Source organism: Micromesistius poutassou (assembly GCF_964030765.1).
Source record: "Micromesistius poutassou genome assembly, chromosome: 2".
NCBI lineage: Eukaryota > Metazoa > Chordata > Actinopteri > Gadiformes > Gadidae > Micromesistius > Micromesistius poutassou.
Window position 1 is genome coordinate 6,780,244 of NC_140272.1, and position 16,899 is coordinate 6,797,142.

General features: G+C 49.6%; 1 protein-coding gene across 1 annotated transcript in view; it reads right to left on the reverse strand.

Annotated features, from left to right (window-relative positions):
- LOC311339350 (arf-GAP with GTPase, ANK repeat and PH domain-containing protein 1-like) overlaps nt 1-16,522 on the reverse strand; it is a gene marked incomplete at both ends in the record, with an annotated part of 18,421 nt that extends 1,899 nt beyond the window's left edge. Inside the window, 19 exons of the mRNA XM_084464728.1 lie at nt 1-55; nt 794-1,016; nt 1,433-1,523; nt 2,086-2,237; nt 3,063-3,122; nt 3,320-3,451; nt 4,701-4,854; nt 5,744-5,848; nt 6,119-6,202; nt 6,774-6,950; nt 7,356-7,477; nt 7,986-8,120; nt 8,487-8,628; nt 9,273-9,358; nt 9,467-9,554; nt 9,882-9,937; nt 14,442-15,291; nt 15,601-15,739; nt 16,500-16,522. The exon at nt 1-55 is cut by the window's left edge and continues 252 nt beyond it. Coding sequence (XP_084320854.1) covers nt 1-55; nt 794-1,016; nt 1,433-1,523; nt 2,086-2,237; nt 3,063-3,122; nt 3,320-3,451; nt 4,701-4,854; nt 5,744-5,848; nt 6,119-6,202; nt 6,774-6,950; nt 7,356-7,477; nt 7,986-8,120; nt 8,487-8,628; nt 9,273-9,358; nt 9,467-9,554; nt 9,882-9,937; nt 14,442-15,291; nt 15,601-15,739; nt 16,500-16,522 — 2,874 coding nt within the window. The remainder of the gene's footprint in view (nt 56-793; nt 1,017-1,432; nt 1,524-2,085; nt 2,238-3,062; nt 3,123-3,319; nt 3,452-4,700; nt 4,855-5,743; nt 5,849-6,118; nt 6,203-6,773; nt 6,951-7,355; nt 7,478-7,985; nt 8,121-8,486; nt 8,629-9,272; nt 9,359-9,466; nt 9,555-9,881; nt 9,938-14,441; nt 15,292-15,600; nt 15,740-16,499) is intronic.
- Nucleotides 16,523-16,899: the final 377 nt, after the last annotated feature.

A 16,899-nucleotide genomic window follows, 5' to 3' on the forward strand; every position in this document is an offset into this window, starting at 1 on the left:
CGCTACAAACAGCCGCTGCTCGTACTTGGCCCGCACCCAGGACTCACGCTCCTCCCTGGGGGGGGGGGGGGGGGGGGGGAGAGGGAGAGACAGACAGACAGAAGGACAGACAGACAGAGAGACAGACAGACAGACAGACAGAGAGAAAGGGAGAGACAGACAGACAGAAGGACAGACAGACAGACAGAGAGACAGACAGACAGACAGAGAGAAAGGGATATACAGACAGACAGAAGGACAGACAGACAGAGACAGACAGACAGACAGCAAAAGAGAGATAGAGAAATACAGAGAGAGAGATAGGGACAGACCGTCAAAGACAGACAGAGACCGAGAGGGAGAGAGAGACAGAGACAGAGAGGGAGAGGGAGGGAGAGAGAGACAACACTGGCGTTAAAAGGATCAGTCATGAAGATTTTGTGTGACGGTTTTCAGCTCCTTCATCACAGCTGTTGCATTGTGCCGTTAAATTCATCCTCACCCGACTACAATGTTGCCTCAACGAGACTCAGAATCAGAGGGATTCAAGAGAATCGAGTCCTAATTGACACCAGAACAGCTGAATGCTCTCTTTACTCGAGGAGAACAACACACAGACAACAGCTACAGACCACCCAGTAACACCACTCTTACACCACTTCAACACTATACCAACACCACCTTAAAACTATATCATCACCACCCCAACACCACCGTAACACCACTCAACACCACCTCAACACCACCCCATCTCAACACCACCTTAAAACGATATCATCACCACCTCAACACCACCCCACCCTGCCCCACCCACCGGGAGGCGTCGGGCAGCGGCTTGTGGCGGCCGAAGGTGCGGCCCTCCCAGATGCTGTTGGCCAGGTGGTTCCCGATGGAGCCCAGCACCAGGGTCAGCTCCCGGGGCAGGTCGTCCAGGTCCAGGGAGCGCACCCGCGACAGGTGGGTGCCCAGGTTCCGGTGGATCCCGGAGCACTCGATGCAGATCAGCGCCCCCAGGTTCAGGCTGGCCCAGGTGGGGTCTGGGGGAGAGGGGGAGAGGGGGAGGACCAGGTTAGACTGGGAGACGGACCGCACGGCGACAGGAGAAGATGCCACTTAATGCACGCAGGTATTGTATGTTGTACCTCCTGGTACTTAATGTACGCACTTATTGTATGTTGTATGTCCTGGTACTTAGCATTGTGTAGCATCTTGTCCTAGCTATCTTTGTTGTATACAGGGAATGGGTTAACCTAGTGATTGTTAGTGCTTGGCACTTGGTTCTATGAACATCCTTACTGTACCGACAGCGATACACTGTATTGTTGTTTCTCTTTCTTCTTACAAATGTACTTATTGTAAATCGCTTCAAATAAAAGCGTCTGCTAAACTTCCAGAATGTAAATGTTAATGTAAATATTGTCAGAGAGACAGAGGGTGAGGCCGTGGGACTGACTCGGGGCGTCGCAGTCCACACAGAAGCTGTTCCCCCGGGCGTTGCGGATGGCCTGCAGGGCCTCCGCCTCACTGCCGCTGTTGCTGCGGATCTGCAGACAGACGAGGGGAGAGAGGCTGAGGAGGAGAACAAAGGAGGCAGCAGCACACACACACACAGAGGAGCCGTCCTGACAGCCCCGGGGGCCGTCTGCCAGGGGTAGTAAACCTTCATCCCGTCTCACACACTTTGAGTGAAATGTTATATTCAGGCAAAAAGTGCTAAAGTTCAGTGAAAGACGTTGCTGTGATTCCATATACGAGGACTCAAAGCCTGATTATGGTCGCACGTTCACGCAACGCAAGGGGGTTACGGACCCCTTACGTCCTTGCGGACCCTCCTTGTGTCCATCGCAATGGCCTGACGTGCGGCTCCTAAAAAATTGTAACCTTCCGTCGAGGCGACACAGCAGCAAGGGCTGTGATTTTGTCCGCTTACTGAAACCCGACCCAGAACCATAAAGGTTCACGACTGCGTCACAGCGTCTGCATGGTCGCTGCGTTGCGTCGACGTGGAACCATAATCAGCCCTTAAATCTTGGTAACGGCCGACGGGGGGGGGGGGGGGGGGGGGGGCTGTGGAGGTGTTTGCGTGGCGTGATGAATTCCTCCTGCCTTGTTTTTGCTGCTCTCACAGAGCTGGAGGCGGGCCAGGATCTGGCTCTCGATGGCCGCCACCCAGGCGTCCCTCTCCTCCGCCGCGTGCGCCTCAAAGTGCCACGTCTGGCCGGCACTGGACACCACCAGGAAGTCAAAGTTGTCCTCCTCTGACGGGACAGAACACACACAGGCTTCAGGTGGGGGAAAGCGGCAGGGCTGAGGGACGATCTCCCAGCTAATACAATGATTTATTTTTATTTTTTATTAATGTTATTCATTAAATGTTTTATAGAAATTGCAGAACATCTGGATACATATTTGGACATTATTTTCGATTAGGACATTTTCTATTTGAACATTTTGTGTATTTTTTTAAGGATAAATTTCAAAGTTCTCAGAAAAATGCTGTTTAAATTAAAAAATAATTAAAACTCAAAAATAATCGTTTGAATAATTGTGATTTCAAAATTGACCAAAATATTCGTGATGATGATTTTTTTTCCATCCTAGCAGCCCTAGAATGTCAGCGGGGAAATTTAACGTGGAAACAAGGACAATTGTTGAAGCATGCTCACAACGTATGCATGATACATGGTAGAGCATAGAGGATGTAATGGGGGCTGTAGCAGGCCTAGGTGTCACAGAGCATGGGCATTGCCTGATTTAATACATTAAAACCATGAATTCTGTTTATTCTTAGCTTTTTTACTATCACATAAACAAAATGTTTAAAAAAAGGCATGTTGAATCCTTTGAGTTGCAGGTTGGTAAGAAATGACTGCAAACAACTTGACATGACTGTTTTGAACACAGGAGCAATGAGTGCAGTAATATGAATTAATGGAGAGATGTGCTGGGGCTGGACCAAGGCAGAAAAAGCTTTGTATAGAGAATGAGCACTGTTACATAACGCAACACAAAAACAACAAACACACAAGCACACAGATGGCTGGGTCACAGAAGGGGAAGAGGGACGGACATAACTGCATTACCTGTTTTGTTTACGTTTCTTAAGCTGCCAAAGCTTTTTAGTTTCCACATTTTTCGCTTGGCTTACAATAGCAAATGTTGCAGAATATCCGGGAGAGGAGAGAAGGAAGGAGAGAGGAGAGTACAGACAGCAGTTCACTATTAGTCAAACTTCATTAAAACCTCATTACTCTTTACTCTCATTGCTTCTGGCTTTGCAATTATCAATTAGGTTTCGATCTCGGCAGCAGGAAATGAGGTCATGAATTTGAACCGTTACCATCTGATTGGCCGGCAGCCGAGTCCCCCTTCTGGTTCAGGCTCTTCTTCCTGCGATGCTTCTTCCTGTCTGATGGAGGGGAGGTCCCGGCCGCGTCCCTTGTGGACGATGAGCTGGACACGCCCTCCATATCTACCGACACATGTCCAAGAACAAAGCGCCCTTTAAATGGTAAATGGACTGCATTCATATCACACGTTTCTAACCAGTGGCCACTCAAAGCACTTTACAATACTGCCTAACATTCACCCAATCATGTACACATACACACACCGACGGCGGAGTAAACCATGAAAGGCGACAGCCAGCTCGTCGGGAGCAGTCAGGGTGAGGTGTCTTGCTCAGGGACACCTCGACACTCAGCTAGGAGGAGCCGGGGATTGAACTAGCAACATTCCGGTTACCAGCCAACCCTCTCTACCTCCTGAGCCACATGCCTCCTGAGCCACATGCCGCCCCCATAAAATTCCACGCATCAGGTACTTCCCCAGCAGGGAGGGCAGTAGGGCTCGCTAGGCACCTTGCTCAAGGGCGAGTGCAGGGAGACCACTGCAGCCGGTGGCGTTGGAACCCAGGACCCTGCGGCTGGGGGAGGAATGCCCTCAACACTCGACTACATTTACATTTACATTTAGGGCATTTAGCAGAAGCTTTTATCCAAAGCGACTTACAACGGTTAACACACCGACGACAGAGTCAACCATGCAAGGCGACAGCCAGCTCGTCAGGAGCAGTCAGGGTTAAGTGTCTTGCTCCACACTAGGATTAGCCGGGGATCGAACTAGAAACCGTCCGGTTACAAGTCAACCTGCTCTGCCTCCTGAGCTGCCCTCCTCCCTCCTGCCCTCCACGACATCACATCCATACTCATCTCAACTCTCATCTCATCTTGAAATCAGGGGTCCACGATTCGATTCTAAAACGATTATCGATGCATCTCGATGCACCAATTTTTTTTATGCACATTTCCATGCATGATTTTCAAAAATAGATATACATCTGAGTTTGCTACTCAGTTTGCTAATCACTTCCTACTTTTGTGATGATCATTAAACACAATCAACAGATGAATTACCTTATCTAATATTTCATATTAGATAAAGTCGGTTCTCTGTGCAGAGAACCCGCAGGCAGAAAGGAGAGTTTTCTGTAGCGCTCTGCAGCAGGCGAACAGAATGTTGTAGTAGGCAAACAAATTGAATAAAAAAATAAAAATAATAATAATAATAATAATTTTATTTTGATAAAAATTCAGATTATTAACTTATCTGCATCAAGGCGGAATCGTTCTAGAGAGAATCGCGATGCATCGAAGAATCGATTATTTTCCCCACGCCCACTAGATACAGAACACCTCCTGACTGGCGGGGTCCGCCCTGACCTGGGTGGGTGACGTCCGGCCCCTCCTTGGCCCTCCCGTTGACCCCCAGCGGGGGGCCGCAGGGGGGACCCGCACGGGGGGGTCTCTTGCCCGGCACCTTCACCGTGACGCGGAGCAGGTCGATCTCCTTCCCCGGCCCGTTCAGCATGTAGTCCTGTAGTGGAGCCGGCCCAGAATGCATCACACAGTGGCTATCATAGCACACACTTAAACGTATCTTTGTGGACCGTATTGTATATGTTTATTGTTTTGTATTTGTATTGTGTATGTGTATTGTTTTGAATTTGTATTGTATTTTTGTATTTGTATTGTGTATGTGTATTGTGTCGTTGTATTTTTATTGTGTATTAGTATGTGTATTATATTTGTATTGTGTATTTGAATTGTGTAGTTGTTTTTGTATTGTGTATTGTGCATGTGTATTGTGTATGTGTATAATATTTGTGTATTGTGTATATGTATTGTGTATTGTGTACGTGTATTGTGTATATGTATTGTGTATTGTGTATATGTATTGTGTATTGTGTATGTGTATGTGTGTTGTGTATTGTGTACGTGTATTGTGTATTGTGTACGTGTATTGTGTATATGTATTGTGTATCTGTATTGTGTATGTGTATGTGTATGTGTATTGTGTATATGTATTGTGTATTGTGTATGTGTATTGTGTATTGTGTACGTGTATTGTGTATATGTATTGTGTATGTGTATTGTGTATTGTGTACGTGTATCGTGTATATGTATTGTGTATGTGTATGTGTATTGTGTATATGTATTGTGTATATGTATTGTGTATTGTGTATTGTGTACGTGTATTGTGTATATGTATTGTGTATTGTGTATATGTATTGTGTATTGTGTATGTGTATGTGTATGTGTATTGTGTATTGTGTACGTGTATCGTGTATATGTATTCTGTATGTGTATGTGTATGTGTATTGTGTATTGTGTACGTGTATTGTGTATATGTATTGTGCATGTGTATGTGTATTGTGTTCGTGTGTCTATGCGCTGCGGGCTCTGGCCTGTGGCTGCTGACTCACGTTGACGCTGGGGTGGTAGGACAGGATGCCGTCGTTGGACAGAGCCACGTACTTCTTCTTCCACTCTTTGTTCAGTGAGTTCCCGCTGCGCTTCAGCAGAAAGCCCTGGTGGGGGGGGGGGGGGGGCACAAAGAGACCTTTAACAGGACCTCACTCTGGAGGGGAGGACTGAGTGCCGGGAGACTGCATCTATTCATCTCCTGTTATAAAAATATATATATATTTAGATATAAGTGATTACTGCACAGAATTAAATGGATTCTGCACATCTAATGTGCATTAGTGAAGTGAGGTCATTCCTCAGGGGACCCTCCCCCCACCCTGGAGCACCCCTCCCGCCCCGCCCCCAACCACCCCACCCCCCCCCGCCCCTACCTGCTTGACGGGGATGGAACGGCCGCTGCCCAGGTCCCCCGTGCTGTCGGCACTCCTCCGGTTGGAGTCGCTGCCCCGCCGGCCCTGAACACAGAACCCACCCACACCGCCGTTACTCACAGAACACGGCCCCCCCCGGCGGCCCCTAGGGCAGGGGCCCCTACCCTGAAGCGGGGCCCCACCGGCCCTGAACACACAACCCACCCACACCGCCGTTTAGGGGTGTAACAATACACTCATTCATACTGATTGTTTTCGGTACAGGTCTAACGGTTCGATGCACGTTTTATTTCGGTACGTACCGAAAAAAAAAAGTAATAAAATTGTTTTTTTTTATAAAGTTTTTATTGATTATAACCCACTCTGTGAGTGTCTTGTCTTGTCCTGATGTTTTGTGTAGAGGACCACATTGGAAATAAGTCCTGGACGTTTTTATCCTCAATTGTATTTGATGTCTTTCCATTTGTGTAAGGCATTTGTTTGATACAATTTAATAAATCTAATCAAAATCCAATTGTTTAATAAAAATAAAATAATAAAAACTGCTGTACCGAAAAAACATACCGAACCGTGACTTAAAAACCGAGGTACGTACTGAATCGTGACTTTTGTGTATCGTTACACCCCTACCGCCCTTACTGACAGGGGCCCTTACCGTGAAGCGGGGCGTGCGTCTGCGCGGGGCGGCGCTGCGCTGGGCGGCGGCGGCAGGGGCGGAGCCGTCCTCGGGCCGCTCCCCCCGGGCCTGGCGAGCGCACAGGTCCTTGTGGCTGATGACGGGCGTGGAGGGCAGCGAGGAGGAGTAGTCGCTGCTCTGACCGCCGTTACTGGCCTGGAGGGCGGGGGGGCGGGGGGGCGGGGGGTCAGAGCTAGAATGTACCATGTATGCCCACATGTATTTGTATTGTATGTGAGTATTGTGTTTTTATCGTGTATTTGTAGTGTGTGTTTGTGTATTGTTTTGTATTGTATGTTTGTATTTGTATTGTGACTCAAATTTTTTATTTTATTACATTTTATTGTATGACGATGTTTCTATGTAAATCACTTTGAGTCCACCTCATGGATGAAAAAAGCTAGATAAATAAAGTTGCCTTGCCTTGTATTGTGTACTTGTATTGTGTATGTGTATTTTTATTGTGTATGTGCATGTGTATCTATACAACTTTAGTTCAAGCCTCTTGCCGCAGGTAGAGAGGGGAAGGGAGGCGACAGAGCGGGGGAGGCGGAGACTCACCTGGCCGGGGAACACCCCCGACACCGGCGTGGAGCCCTCTGAGTGGCTGGGGGAGTTAGGGAGGGACTTGCAGGAGGCCAATAGCGCCGCTTGCTTTTTCGCCGCCATGATCTTCTGAGCAGCTGTGGAAAAAAAGAAAAGAAAAGCTAAGCATTGGCCTGCAAGCCTCTGTCCCCGGTGTGTACCCGGTGTGTACCCGGTGTGTACCCGGTGTGTAGGGCCAGCCTGCAGGGTTATGCGATAAACACACGGAGGAACGCGGTCGTTGAGCTGCCCAACATTGCATGACACATTAAACTCAACTAGAATCGCCACCATTATCCAAAATGTGATGTCAACAGTCCAAAAATAGTCAGAAAGCCTACAGAAACTATAGATAGTTAATGTGACAATCACATTATTAAAAATAGACTTGGAGAACAATTTTTTTGGGAGCATGCTTTTGCAAGTAGTTCGCTGCCCCACCTGCCCATATGGACGGCAATGTTACAATGCTGGATGCCGCATCGGTATAAACTCTGTATCGGCCGATACTCAAGTTCAGGAATCGGAATCGGTATCAGGAAGGAAAAAATGGCATCGGAAAACATCTCTAATTTTATGAATGGCGGGCGATGGGGAGGAACGGACCGTCGGTGAACACGCGGTTGATGTTCAGGCCGTACGTGGCGCAGGTCTCGTAGTAGGTGCAGCGCCGCACGTCAGAGCACAGCTGGCGGGCCCGGGCGTCGCCGATCACCCGCGGGTTACTGCTGCTGATCTTATCTGCAATGTCAGCATACATTTACATTTACATTTACATTCAGGGATTTTAGCAGACGCTTTTATCCAATGTGACTTACAATAAACACATTTGTCAGGAGAAAGAGAAACATCAATATGTCGCTGTCGGTACAGTAAGGATGTTCATAGAACCAAGTGCCAAGCACTAACAATCACTAGGTTAACCCATTCCCTGTGTACAACAAAGACAGCTATGATAAGATGCTACACAATGCTAAGTACTATTTCTTAAGTGCATACAAACACTTACTTGAATGAGACCCTCTGGTCTCATTCAAATGTAGCATTTAGTCTGAAACCTCACAGGGTTTCCATGCCGTTAATAGTGGAGTCGGGCAGTTCTCTCACCCTGAGAGCCCACCACGATGAAGGCTATCTCCGCGATGGGCCGGAGCGAGCTGAGCTGGTGGTAGTTGCGGTACACCTCCTGGAAGCTGGCCTCGTTCTCCAGGCTGAACACCAGGATCACCGCGTCCACCCAGCAGGCAAACTGAGGCAAGGCAGAGGGCAGAGGGCAGAGGGAAGGGCAGAGGTCAGAGGGCAGAGGTCAGATGGAGGAACAGGGAGCTCTGTGGGGACTCGAGAGCTGACGTCCGTACAACAGTGGTTCTCAAATGGGGGTACGCGTACCCCGAGGGCTACTTTGGACAGGTGCCGGGGGAAAGAAAATCTAACTATCTTTTTTTTTCACCCCTCAGCAAGTTTCAATTTTGAAAGCTAGACAATAGAAAATCAAGAAAATGGACAAGGGGTTGGAAAGTAAATCTGAAAACAAGGAGAAAAGGATCATCTGTGAAAAATAAAGTGCATCCAGAAACACCAAAATGTCATCAGTTTCAGGAGGAATATATTTTAATGGGATTCGCCTCTACATGCTCTGACCCTCCCCTGGCATTGGGCTTCTTTTGAGGGGAGAAATTAGCCAACAGTTGCATGAAGCCACGGCCCATGTTTCTCACTAAATAAGAGTATTTGCACCCTTTTAATATTCATATTAACACTGCCAAATAGAACGCACATACATTATATTATACATTGCAAAAGGACAGTGGTTCTCAAAGTTTGACAACCGCTGTCCTACAGCCACAAGACAGCGGCCTGAGAAGCTCACATGCGTTGCCATGTTGGAGTCACCTGAGCATCTGGCGGTCCTGTCTCCTCTCTGATCACCAGCAGATGACTCTGGCCGTCCACCAGCATCTCCTTGATGTACTGGCGCCCTGGAGGGGCCAGAAATAGAGCAGAGCTTCTTTACATCTCATTATGTTTAGTGGGACACCAGGCCCGGTGTCTCAGAGAATAGACAGATCAAGGTTGCGAGTACGAACCGTCAGGGTTCTCCGATGGCAAGTAGCTCCCAGTCATGTGTCTGTGAACCAGGGCAGACTTTCCACTGCAGAGCCCTCCCAGCACCCCCTGGGGAGCGTGCATGCACACACACACACGCAAGCACGCGCACACACAAGCACGCGCACACACGCATGCGCGCGAGCAGACGCGCATACGCACACACACAGACACAGATGCGCATACGCATGCACGGACACACACAGAGACACACACAAACACAGAGAGAGACAGAGACAGACACGCACACACACACACACACACACACAAAGACACAGACACGCATACACACACGCACACACACACACACACACACAGACACATACACACTGACGTTATTATCAGGGATCTGTTTCCAGACCGCCCTTGCCCGTGTCCCGCTGTCTGGACTCTCACCAGGTGAAGCTCCTGGACGGTCTGCTTAAAGGTCCACTCCTGACTGGCACACGCCGCTGAGGAAGAAAGACAAAAGAAAGAAAGAAAGAAAGAAGCATTTGTGAGCATTGTGAGGATGGCTTTGTGTGTCATTTCTCGTTTCCGGTAAAATAACATCACCAAACAGAATGAGATTAATGAAATCATTGATGCTTGCCGTATCGTAGCTTTCCAAGCGGTGGATTACGCAGCTTTTAAATGTAAGAGTTCACCGCCCTCAGCCGTAAGCGCTCATTAGTTCCCCTCTGCTGAGGAGGTGAGCTGAGTGAGCTACAAGCCACACACCCTTTGAACCTCCACCCAACCAAGCCCTCGTCCTCCTCCTCTCTGGTGGAACCATCGAAGCTGAGAGCTACCAGCCTGCCCCTGCAGCACCATGCCCCCCCCCCCCCCCCACCCCACCCCGGCTGGCAGACATTGATGTTTACCTTCAGGGCATTTACGCTTTTATCCAAAGCGACTTACAACTAGTACATTTGTCAAAAGAAAGAAACAACAATATACGACTGTCGGTACAGTAAGGATGTTCATAGAACCACTAACCACTAACAATCACTAGGTTAACCCATTCCCCATACACAAACAAAGATAGCTAGGATAAGATGCTACACGATGAAAAGTACTATTTTTTAGGGATGGGTCAGAATATTCGATTATTCGATTATTCGTTCCTGAGGGTCAAAGTCGATTTTTAACATTTGGACCGTTAACATTTTTTCCCATTCAAATAAACAAGAATTAACGGACTGAACTAATGTTGGTTCTGTAGCACTAATAGTTAATCATGTACAGAAAAACAATATACACAATACACAAGCATAAATATTAATATATATGCATACAACACAAACACTGATCACTGTTAAAGTTAGTTTTTTTGCATTTAAGATATTAAGTGATTTCTTGCCGATGATCCATGGCTGCCTTTGTGAATGTCGGCACACATCGAATAATCGATTATTCGTTCATACCACCCACTGATTATTCGACCATGAAAAATTTGAGTTATTCACATCCCTATATTTTTAAGTGCCAGGACGTACAACATATAATAAGACACAGCTCACAGGTGTTAGATTTACTATACTGTATGTATGCATGTATACAGACTGTGTATGTGGATGTATATCTGAATATATTTACTGTAGCTTCTCTTCGGTATACATCAATGAGGTTAATTATAAATGGTTACACGCACTGTATGGAATCGATAGTTGAATCGATGGGCTAACTGGGGATAGATATATAATGTACATTATCGAATCATGAGGTGAATCAATCAAGTAATTTCATTAAGAAAATCCATTATTATTGTTGGACAGGCAGTAACAACACGGGCAGATCACCAGCAGAATGCCCTCTGGAAACATGGTACACAACAGAGCAGGACTCTAAATTCCTACTGATGACCAGCCTTGAACCTCAGATGCTCTTATGGTAAATGGTAAGTGGACTGCCTTCATACAGCACTTTTCTAAACAGTGGCCACTCAAAGCTTTTAACAATATTGCCTCACATTCACCCATTCATGCCTACATTCACACACCAACAGCAGTGTCAAGCATGCAAGCCGACAGCCAGCTCGTCGGGAGCAGTCAGGGTGAGGCGTCTTCCTCAGGGACACCTCGACACGCTAGGAGGAGCCGGGGGTCAAACTAGCAACCTTCTGGTTACCAGAAGGTTGACGAATCGGAGGTGAATGTTGCTCAGAAGAGTTGTCATTTGAATTGTAAGCCTGAAACACGACTGGAACATGACTGAAACAGAGGCCGGCAGAAGGTTTCGGGTTCAATCCCACATATAAACCTTAACAGCTCTGGTAGTCAAACAGCGAACCGAGGAGCCTACCTCCACACCCTGACCCTCCAGGCTACAGTCACAGCCCCTGTAGATTAAAGGATGTGGAGATTCTAAAATACGACCCCAACAATACGGCCATTATTAAAACGGGGCTCGTGCCAAAGACCAGGGAGATGCTCCCAGCGTGTGATTGGCTGAGGCGCCTGAGTCTAACCTTTGGTGGAGAGGACAGACGGCCGCTGGAGAACGACGGGGGCTACTGGAGCACCCCCCCCCCCACCCCACCCCCACCCCCGCCCCCGCCCGCCATCTTGCGGGCTTTTCCCTCCTCCTCACATCCCCCATGCCACCCGTCCGTCAGCGGCATCACATAGACCTCCAAACACCCACCACTCAGGGATGGCTGTTGCCATGGCAACTGATTTTTCCAGAAGCCTCCTGCGCGGCTCACTATGAAATAAAGCATGGTATGGACGGAGCAGGAGTGTGTGTGCGTGTCTGTGTGTGAGAATTTTTTTAATCAAAGAACGTGTGTGTTTATGTGTGTGCGTGTGTCTGTTTGTGTGTGTGTGTGTGTGTGTGTGTGTGAGAGAATTTGACATCAATGAATGTGTGTGTGTGTGTGTGTGTGTGTGAGTAGGTGTGTACTGTAGGTGTGTAGATAATGTGTACGTGTGTGTGTGTGTGTGTGTGTGTGTGCATGTGTGTGTGTGTGTGTGTGTGTGTGTGTGTGTAAGCAGGTAATGCTCTGTTGCAATTGGGAAATGTAGTACATGTGAAACGACTCATGTTTCCCTGTCAGGGACACCGATGGTTTGTATTGAACACACAAGAACCGTATTAAACACACACTAGATGTGTTTAACACACACCACCTGTGTTAAATACACACTAACTGTATTTAACACACACTAACCGTGTTAAACACACTAACTGTATTAAATACACAGTGATGATATTAAACACACACTGATTGTGTTAGACACACACTAAATGTATCAAACACAAACTAATTGTATTAAACTCACACTGACAGTATTAAACACACACTAACTGAAGTAAACACACACTGACAGTATTAAACACACACTTACTATTTTAAACACACACTAACTGTATTAAACACACACTTACTGTTTTAAACACACACTAACTGTATTAAACACACACTGACAGTATTAAACACACACTTACTATTTTAAACACACACTAACTGTATTAAACACACATTTACTGTTTTAAACACACTAACTGTATTGAACACACACTGACTGGATTAAATCCACACTTACGGTTTTAAACATTCACTAACTATGTTAAACACACACTGACTATGTTAAACACACACTAACTGTGTGAAACACACGCTCAGTGTGTTAAACACACACTGAAACGTGTCCTTATTATGCTGCTGCTAAACATCTGAATGAATGAGCTCCATTTGGAGGATGAGACTCCGCTCTGAGCAGGAAGTGGCCTCTCTCCTGCCCGCTCGCGCTTCCTGCGGTCCGGCTGTCTCTGCTCAACCTAATTATTCACGCTTCTCTCCTCCGGCCCAATCAGAGCAGATAATATACAACTAAATCTGATACTCCTATTTTAACACTGACTCATACAAACAATCAAATACAGGTACGCACTTTACCTGGGCTGCTGTCATCTACACCGTACTTACAGTAGAAATGAATACTCTAATGTTTAGGATTCAAATCAAAGTTTAAGGTCTTCTGCTAGAAAGACAACAACATGCTTTAGATCACATACGAGAAGCAAAGAGACAGCCAGGCAACACATTGGTTGTCGATAACCCATTATCATGAAGTATATATATAAATATATAAATAAACTGTATATATGTATACATTGGATGGAGAAGCACTACTTGACAGTCTTACACTGAGTCAGCAGCTCAACACAATGTGAGACGTCACTTCATTACCTCCTCACTGTGCTTCTGAACCTGATCCAGAATGTGATCTTCTACCGGTACTTTTAACATATTAAAGGTAAGTAAAAACATTGTCTGGGCTGGTTAAAGCCTCTCAGACTCATTTGCTTGCTTTTATGTGTTCTCTCTATAAACAGCCAGAGCTCCGTACTGCTTAATAGCCACTCCACCTCATTTGCATCCTAGTCTTTGATTTGCATCTGCACTCGAGGTCCTAGCTTACGTCTGGACCGGCGCTTATATCGCACTTACATCGTGTCTGAAAGGCCCCATTGATGGGGGTCTTATGTGGTGTCAGACAGCCACCCATCCTAATGCGGGACCTCCACCCAATGAGGAGCCATCCCTGGGCTGGCATCTTATAAAGCTACCAGGGTGGAGAGGAGACGTGCTAATGTTATCGTACAGGCTGTCCTCTCTCTAAAGCTACCAGCGTGGAGAGGAGACATGCTGTCCTCTCTCTAAAACCACCAGGGTAGAGAGGAGACGTGCTGTCCTCTCTCTAAAACCACCAGGGTAGAGAGGAGACGTGCTGTCCTCTCTCTAAAGCCACCAGAGTGGAGAGGAGACGTGCTAACGTTACCATACAGGCTGTCCTCTCTCTAAAGCTACCGGGTGGAGAGGAGACATGCTAACACTACCATACAGGCTTCACGTCTACAGTATAAACCATCCACCTGTAAACCTGTAGGCCTGCTAGCGGGCTGAAGGGGATCCAGTGACTACAGCGAACACACGGCCAGTGGTCTGAGCTGGGACCCCAGTGGGTTTACCTTCGTCCTCGCTGGAGCACCGCTCCACAGGGGGGTACAGGGTGCTGGGGGGGGCGGGCACCGCCGGTCCGGTCCCCGTGCTCTTGGTGAAGATGCCGCTGATGAACTTTAGCATCTTCCTGTCCCGGGCCGGCGCTCGCGGGCCGCCCCGCCGGGGGTCCTCGCCCAGGCCGCTCAGGTCGCTGTAGTCCAGCGTGCGGCTCTTGCCCTTCCTCTGAGGGGGGGGTCCGGGCGCGGCTGGGGGCGGAGGAGGGGGTGGTGGAGGGGGCAGGGACCCGGACACCGCCTGGAACCGGGGGTCTCCGGCGGAAGGGGGATCCCTGGGCCCGACCAGGCCCGGGTACCCCGCGCCCGCCGGGAACCCGGGCCGGATCAGGGTGCCCTTGGTGTCGCTGTCAGCCCAGGAGGCCCGGTACGGCCCCAGCGTGGCCGTGGTGGCCCGCGCCGATGGATCCCCGTAGCGGTTCTCCCTGCGGTCCAGGGTCTTGACGGAGGCCAGCAGCCTCTGGCGGGCCTCCCTCTTCTCCCACCAGGACAGGGACTCGGCCGGGACGTGGGACCTCATCAGCACCTCGGGGGGCCGCTGGCCGGCCTGCGGCGAGGCGGAGGCCGGCGCGCTGCACCGCTGCAGCGACTGGCTGCTGCTCAGGTCGCCCCCATCCTCGCGCTTCAGGAACAGCCTGGGGGGGTCCCGGTAGAACTCGGTCCTGGGCCGGGCCCCCTCCCGGCCGCGGACCCCGCCCTCGGGGAAGAAGCCCCTCTCGAGGGCCCTCATGGAGTCGCTGAGCGGGGGGGGTGGCGGGGCCCAGAAGCAGGCCTCCCTGAGCTGAAGGCTCCCCGGGGGTCTTGCCTGGGGGGGCCGGACCACGGGGTCCGGGGGGAGACCGCCATTGTTGGTCGGCACCTCTTCCTCCTCCTCCTCCTCCTCCTCCTCCTCCTCCTCCTCCTCCTCTACCTCCTCCTCCTCCTCTTCATCCTCATCCTCCTCCTCCTCACTTTTATCGGCCTCCTCCTCTCCAGGGGCGGTCCGGCACGGCTCCTCAGGGTCCAGCTCCGGACCTGTGGGGTCTGCTCCCGGGAAGGGGGTCTCCAGGTCCAGGTCCTGGTCCAGGTCCTGGTCCTCCTCCTGCTCCCCGTCTGGCAGCGCCTCGAGCTTGACCAGTGTGAGGGAGATCAGGTAGGTGTTGCGTTTGGGGGTGATACTTGAGTTGCTCATCGTGGCCAGAAGACGGGAAGCACGCAGGAACGAAGCGATCACCCGCGGCGACGGAGCATAGCTATGGCCGGCAGCGGCCGGGCTGGAGCGGGAAGGAGATTGAGAACAGGTGAATGACCACACGCACGGGCGGATAATTCTGCACTGTTAATTATATCTGATGCAAAAAATACGGCTTTTGGCGTACTTATTGTTTCTCACGAGGTTCTGCTTGCTGTTACACTGACGGTGCTGACGGTGCTACTACGCTGTGAGGCTGGCCGCTTCAGGGTCAGTGGCCATTAACACCTTCTGGGAGCCGTAGCACCGCACCACTACTGTAGTCTGCACTGACTCATTCATAACCTTTGGCTCTCTCGGCTTTGCGGGTCATTCGGTCAGAGACCCAGTTCTCTGCAGCCTCCACAAAGCTGGCAGACAGACATGAGAGACAATTAAGGCTCTCTGATGCCGGAGACCCGGGAGACTCTAATTATGCAACAGCTCGCATTGAGGATGTTCCGTTTCTAAAAAGGAAAGGCTTCAGTGTGAATGAAGGCTCGTACTACGGGGCTCTCCTTCCCAGCATTACCTTCATTCGCTTCTGGAGAAATCCCAGTGAAACGTCTTGTACCCTGGCTCTGTGTCTCAGTGTGATCCCACATGGCCCAGCGCGGAGGACGCGCCGAAAAACACCCGCGGTTCATCCATGAAGACGCGAGGGGAGGAAACAGGTGAAACTAGAATCCACGGATGGAGCTAGGGACGGGGAAAAAATCCTTCACTTGTCACGACGCGTCTGGCGGCGGAGGTCTCCGGTCGACGGCGTGTGTGTGAGGCGATGTCCCCAGCGGATCCGGTACCGTCCACACGGCGAAACGTCCATCGGGATGCGGTGGTCCTTCTACTGTCCCGGTGCTCTTCAGGTGGAGGAGAGCATCTCTCGGCAGCGGCGATGCAACAGCTTCATTGTGCTTCAGTCTGCATCTCTTCCTCTCGTCTCGCGGTCACCGCAGCTAGCCTCCTCTCTCCCAGCCTCGTCTCCCCCAGTCTCTCTCTCCCAGCGTCTCCTCCAATTAGCGAGTCAATAAACTGGGTCTGGGGGGGGGCGGAAGCCCTCCAGCCCAGCGCCCCTCCTCCAGAATTGGCTTTTTAGTCGATTTTTTCTTCTTCTCTCGCTCTTCACAGTGGCACCGTTCCTAGCACCCCCCTGCGATGCCTACCTTGTTAGCCGGCTCTGAGGCTATGAGGCTAATGAGGCTC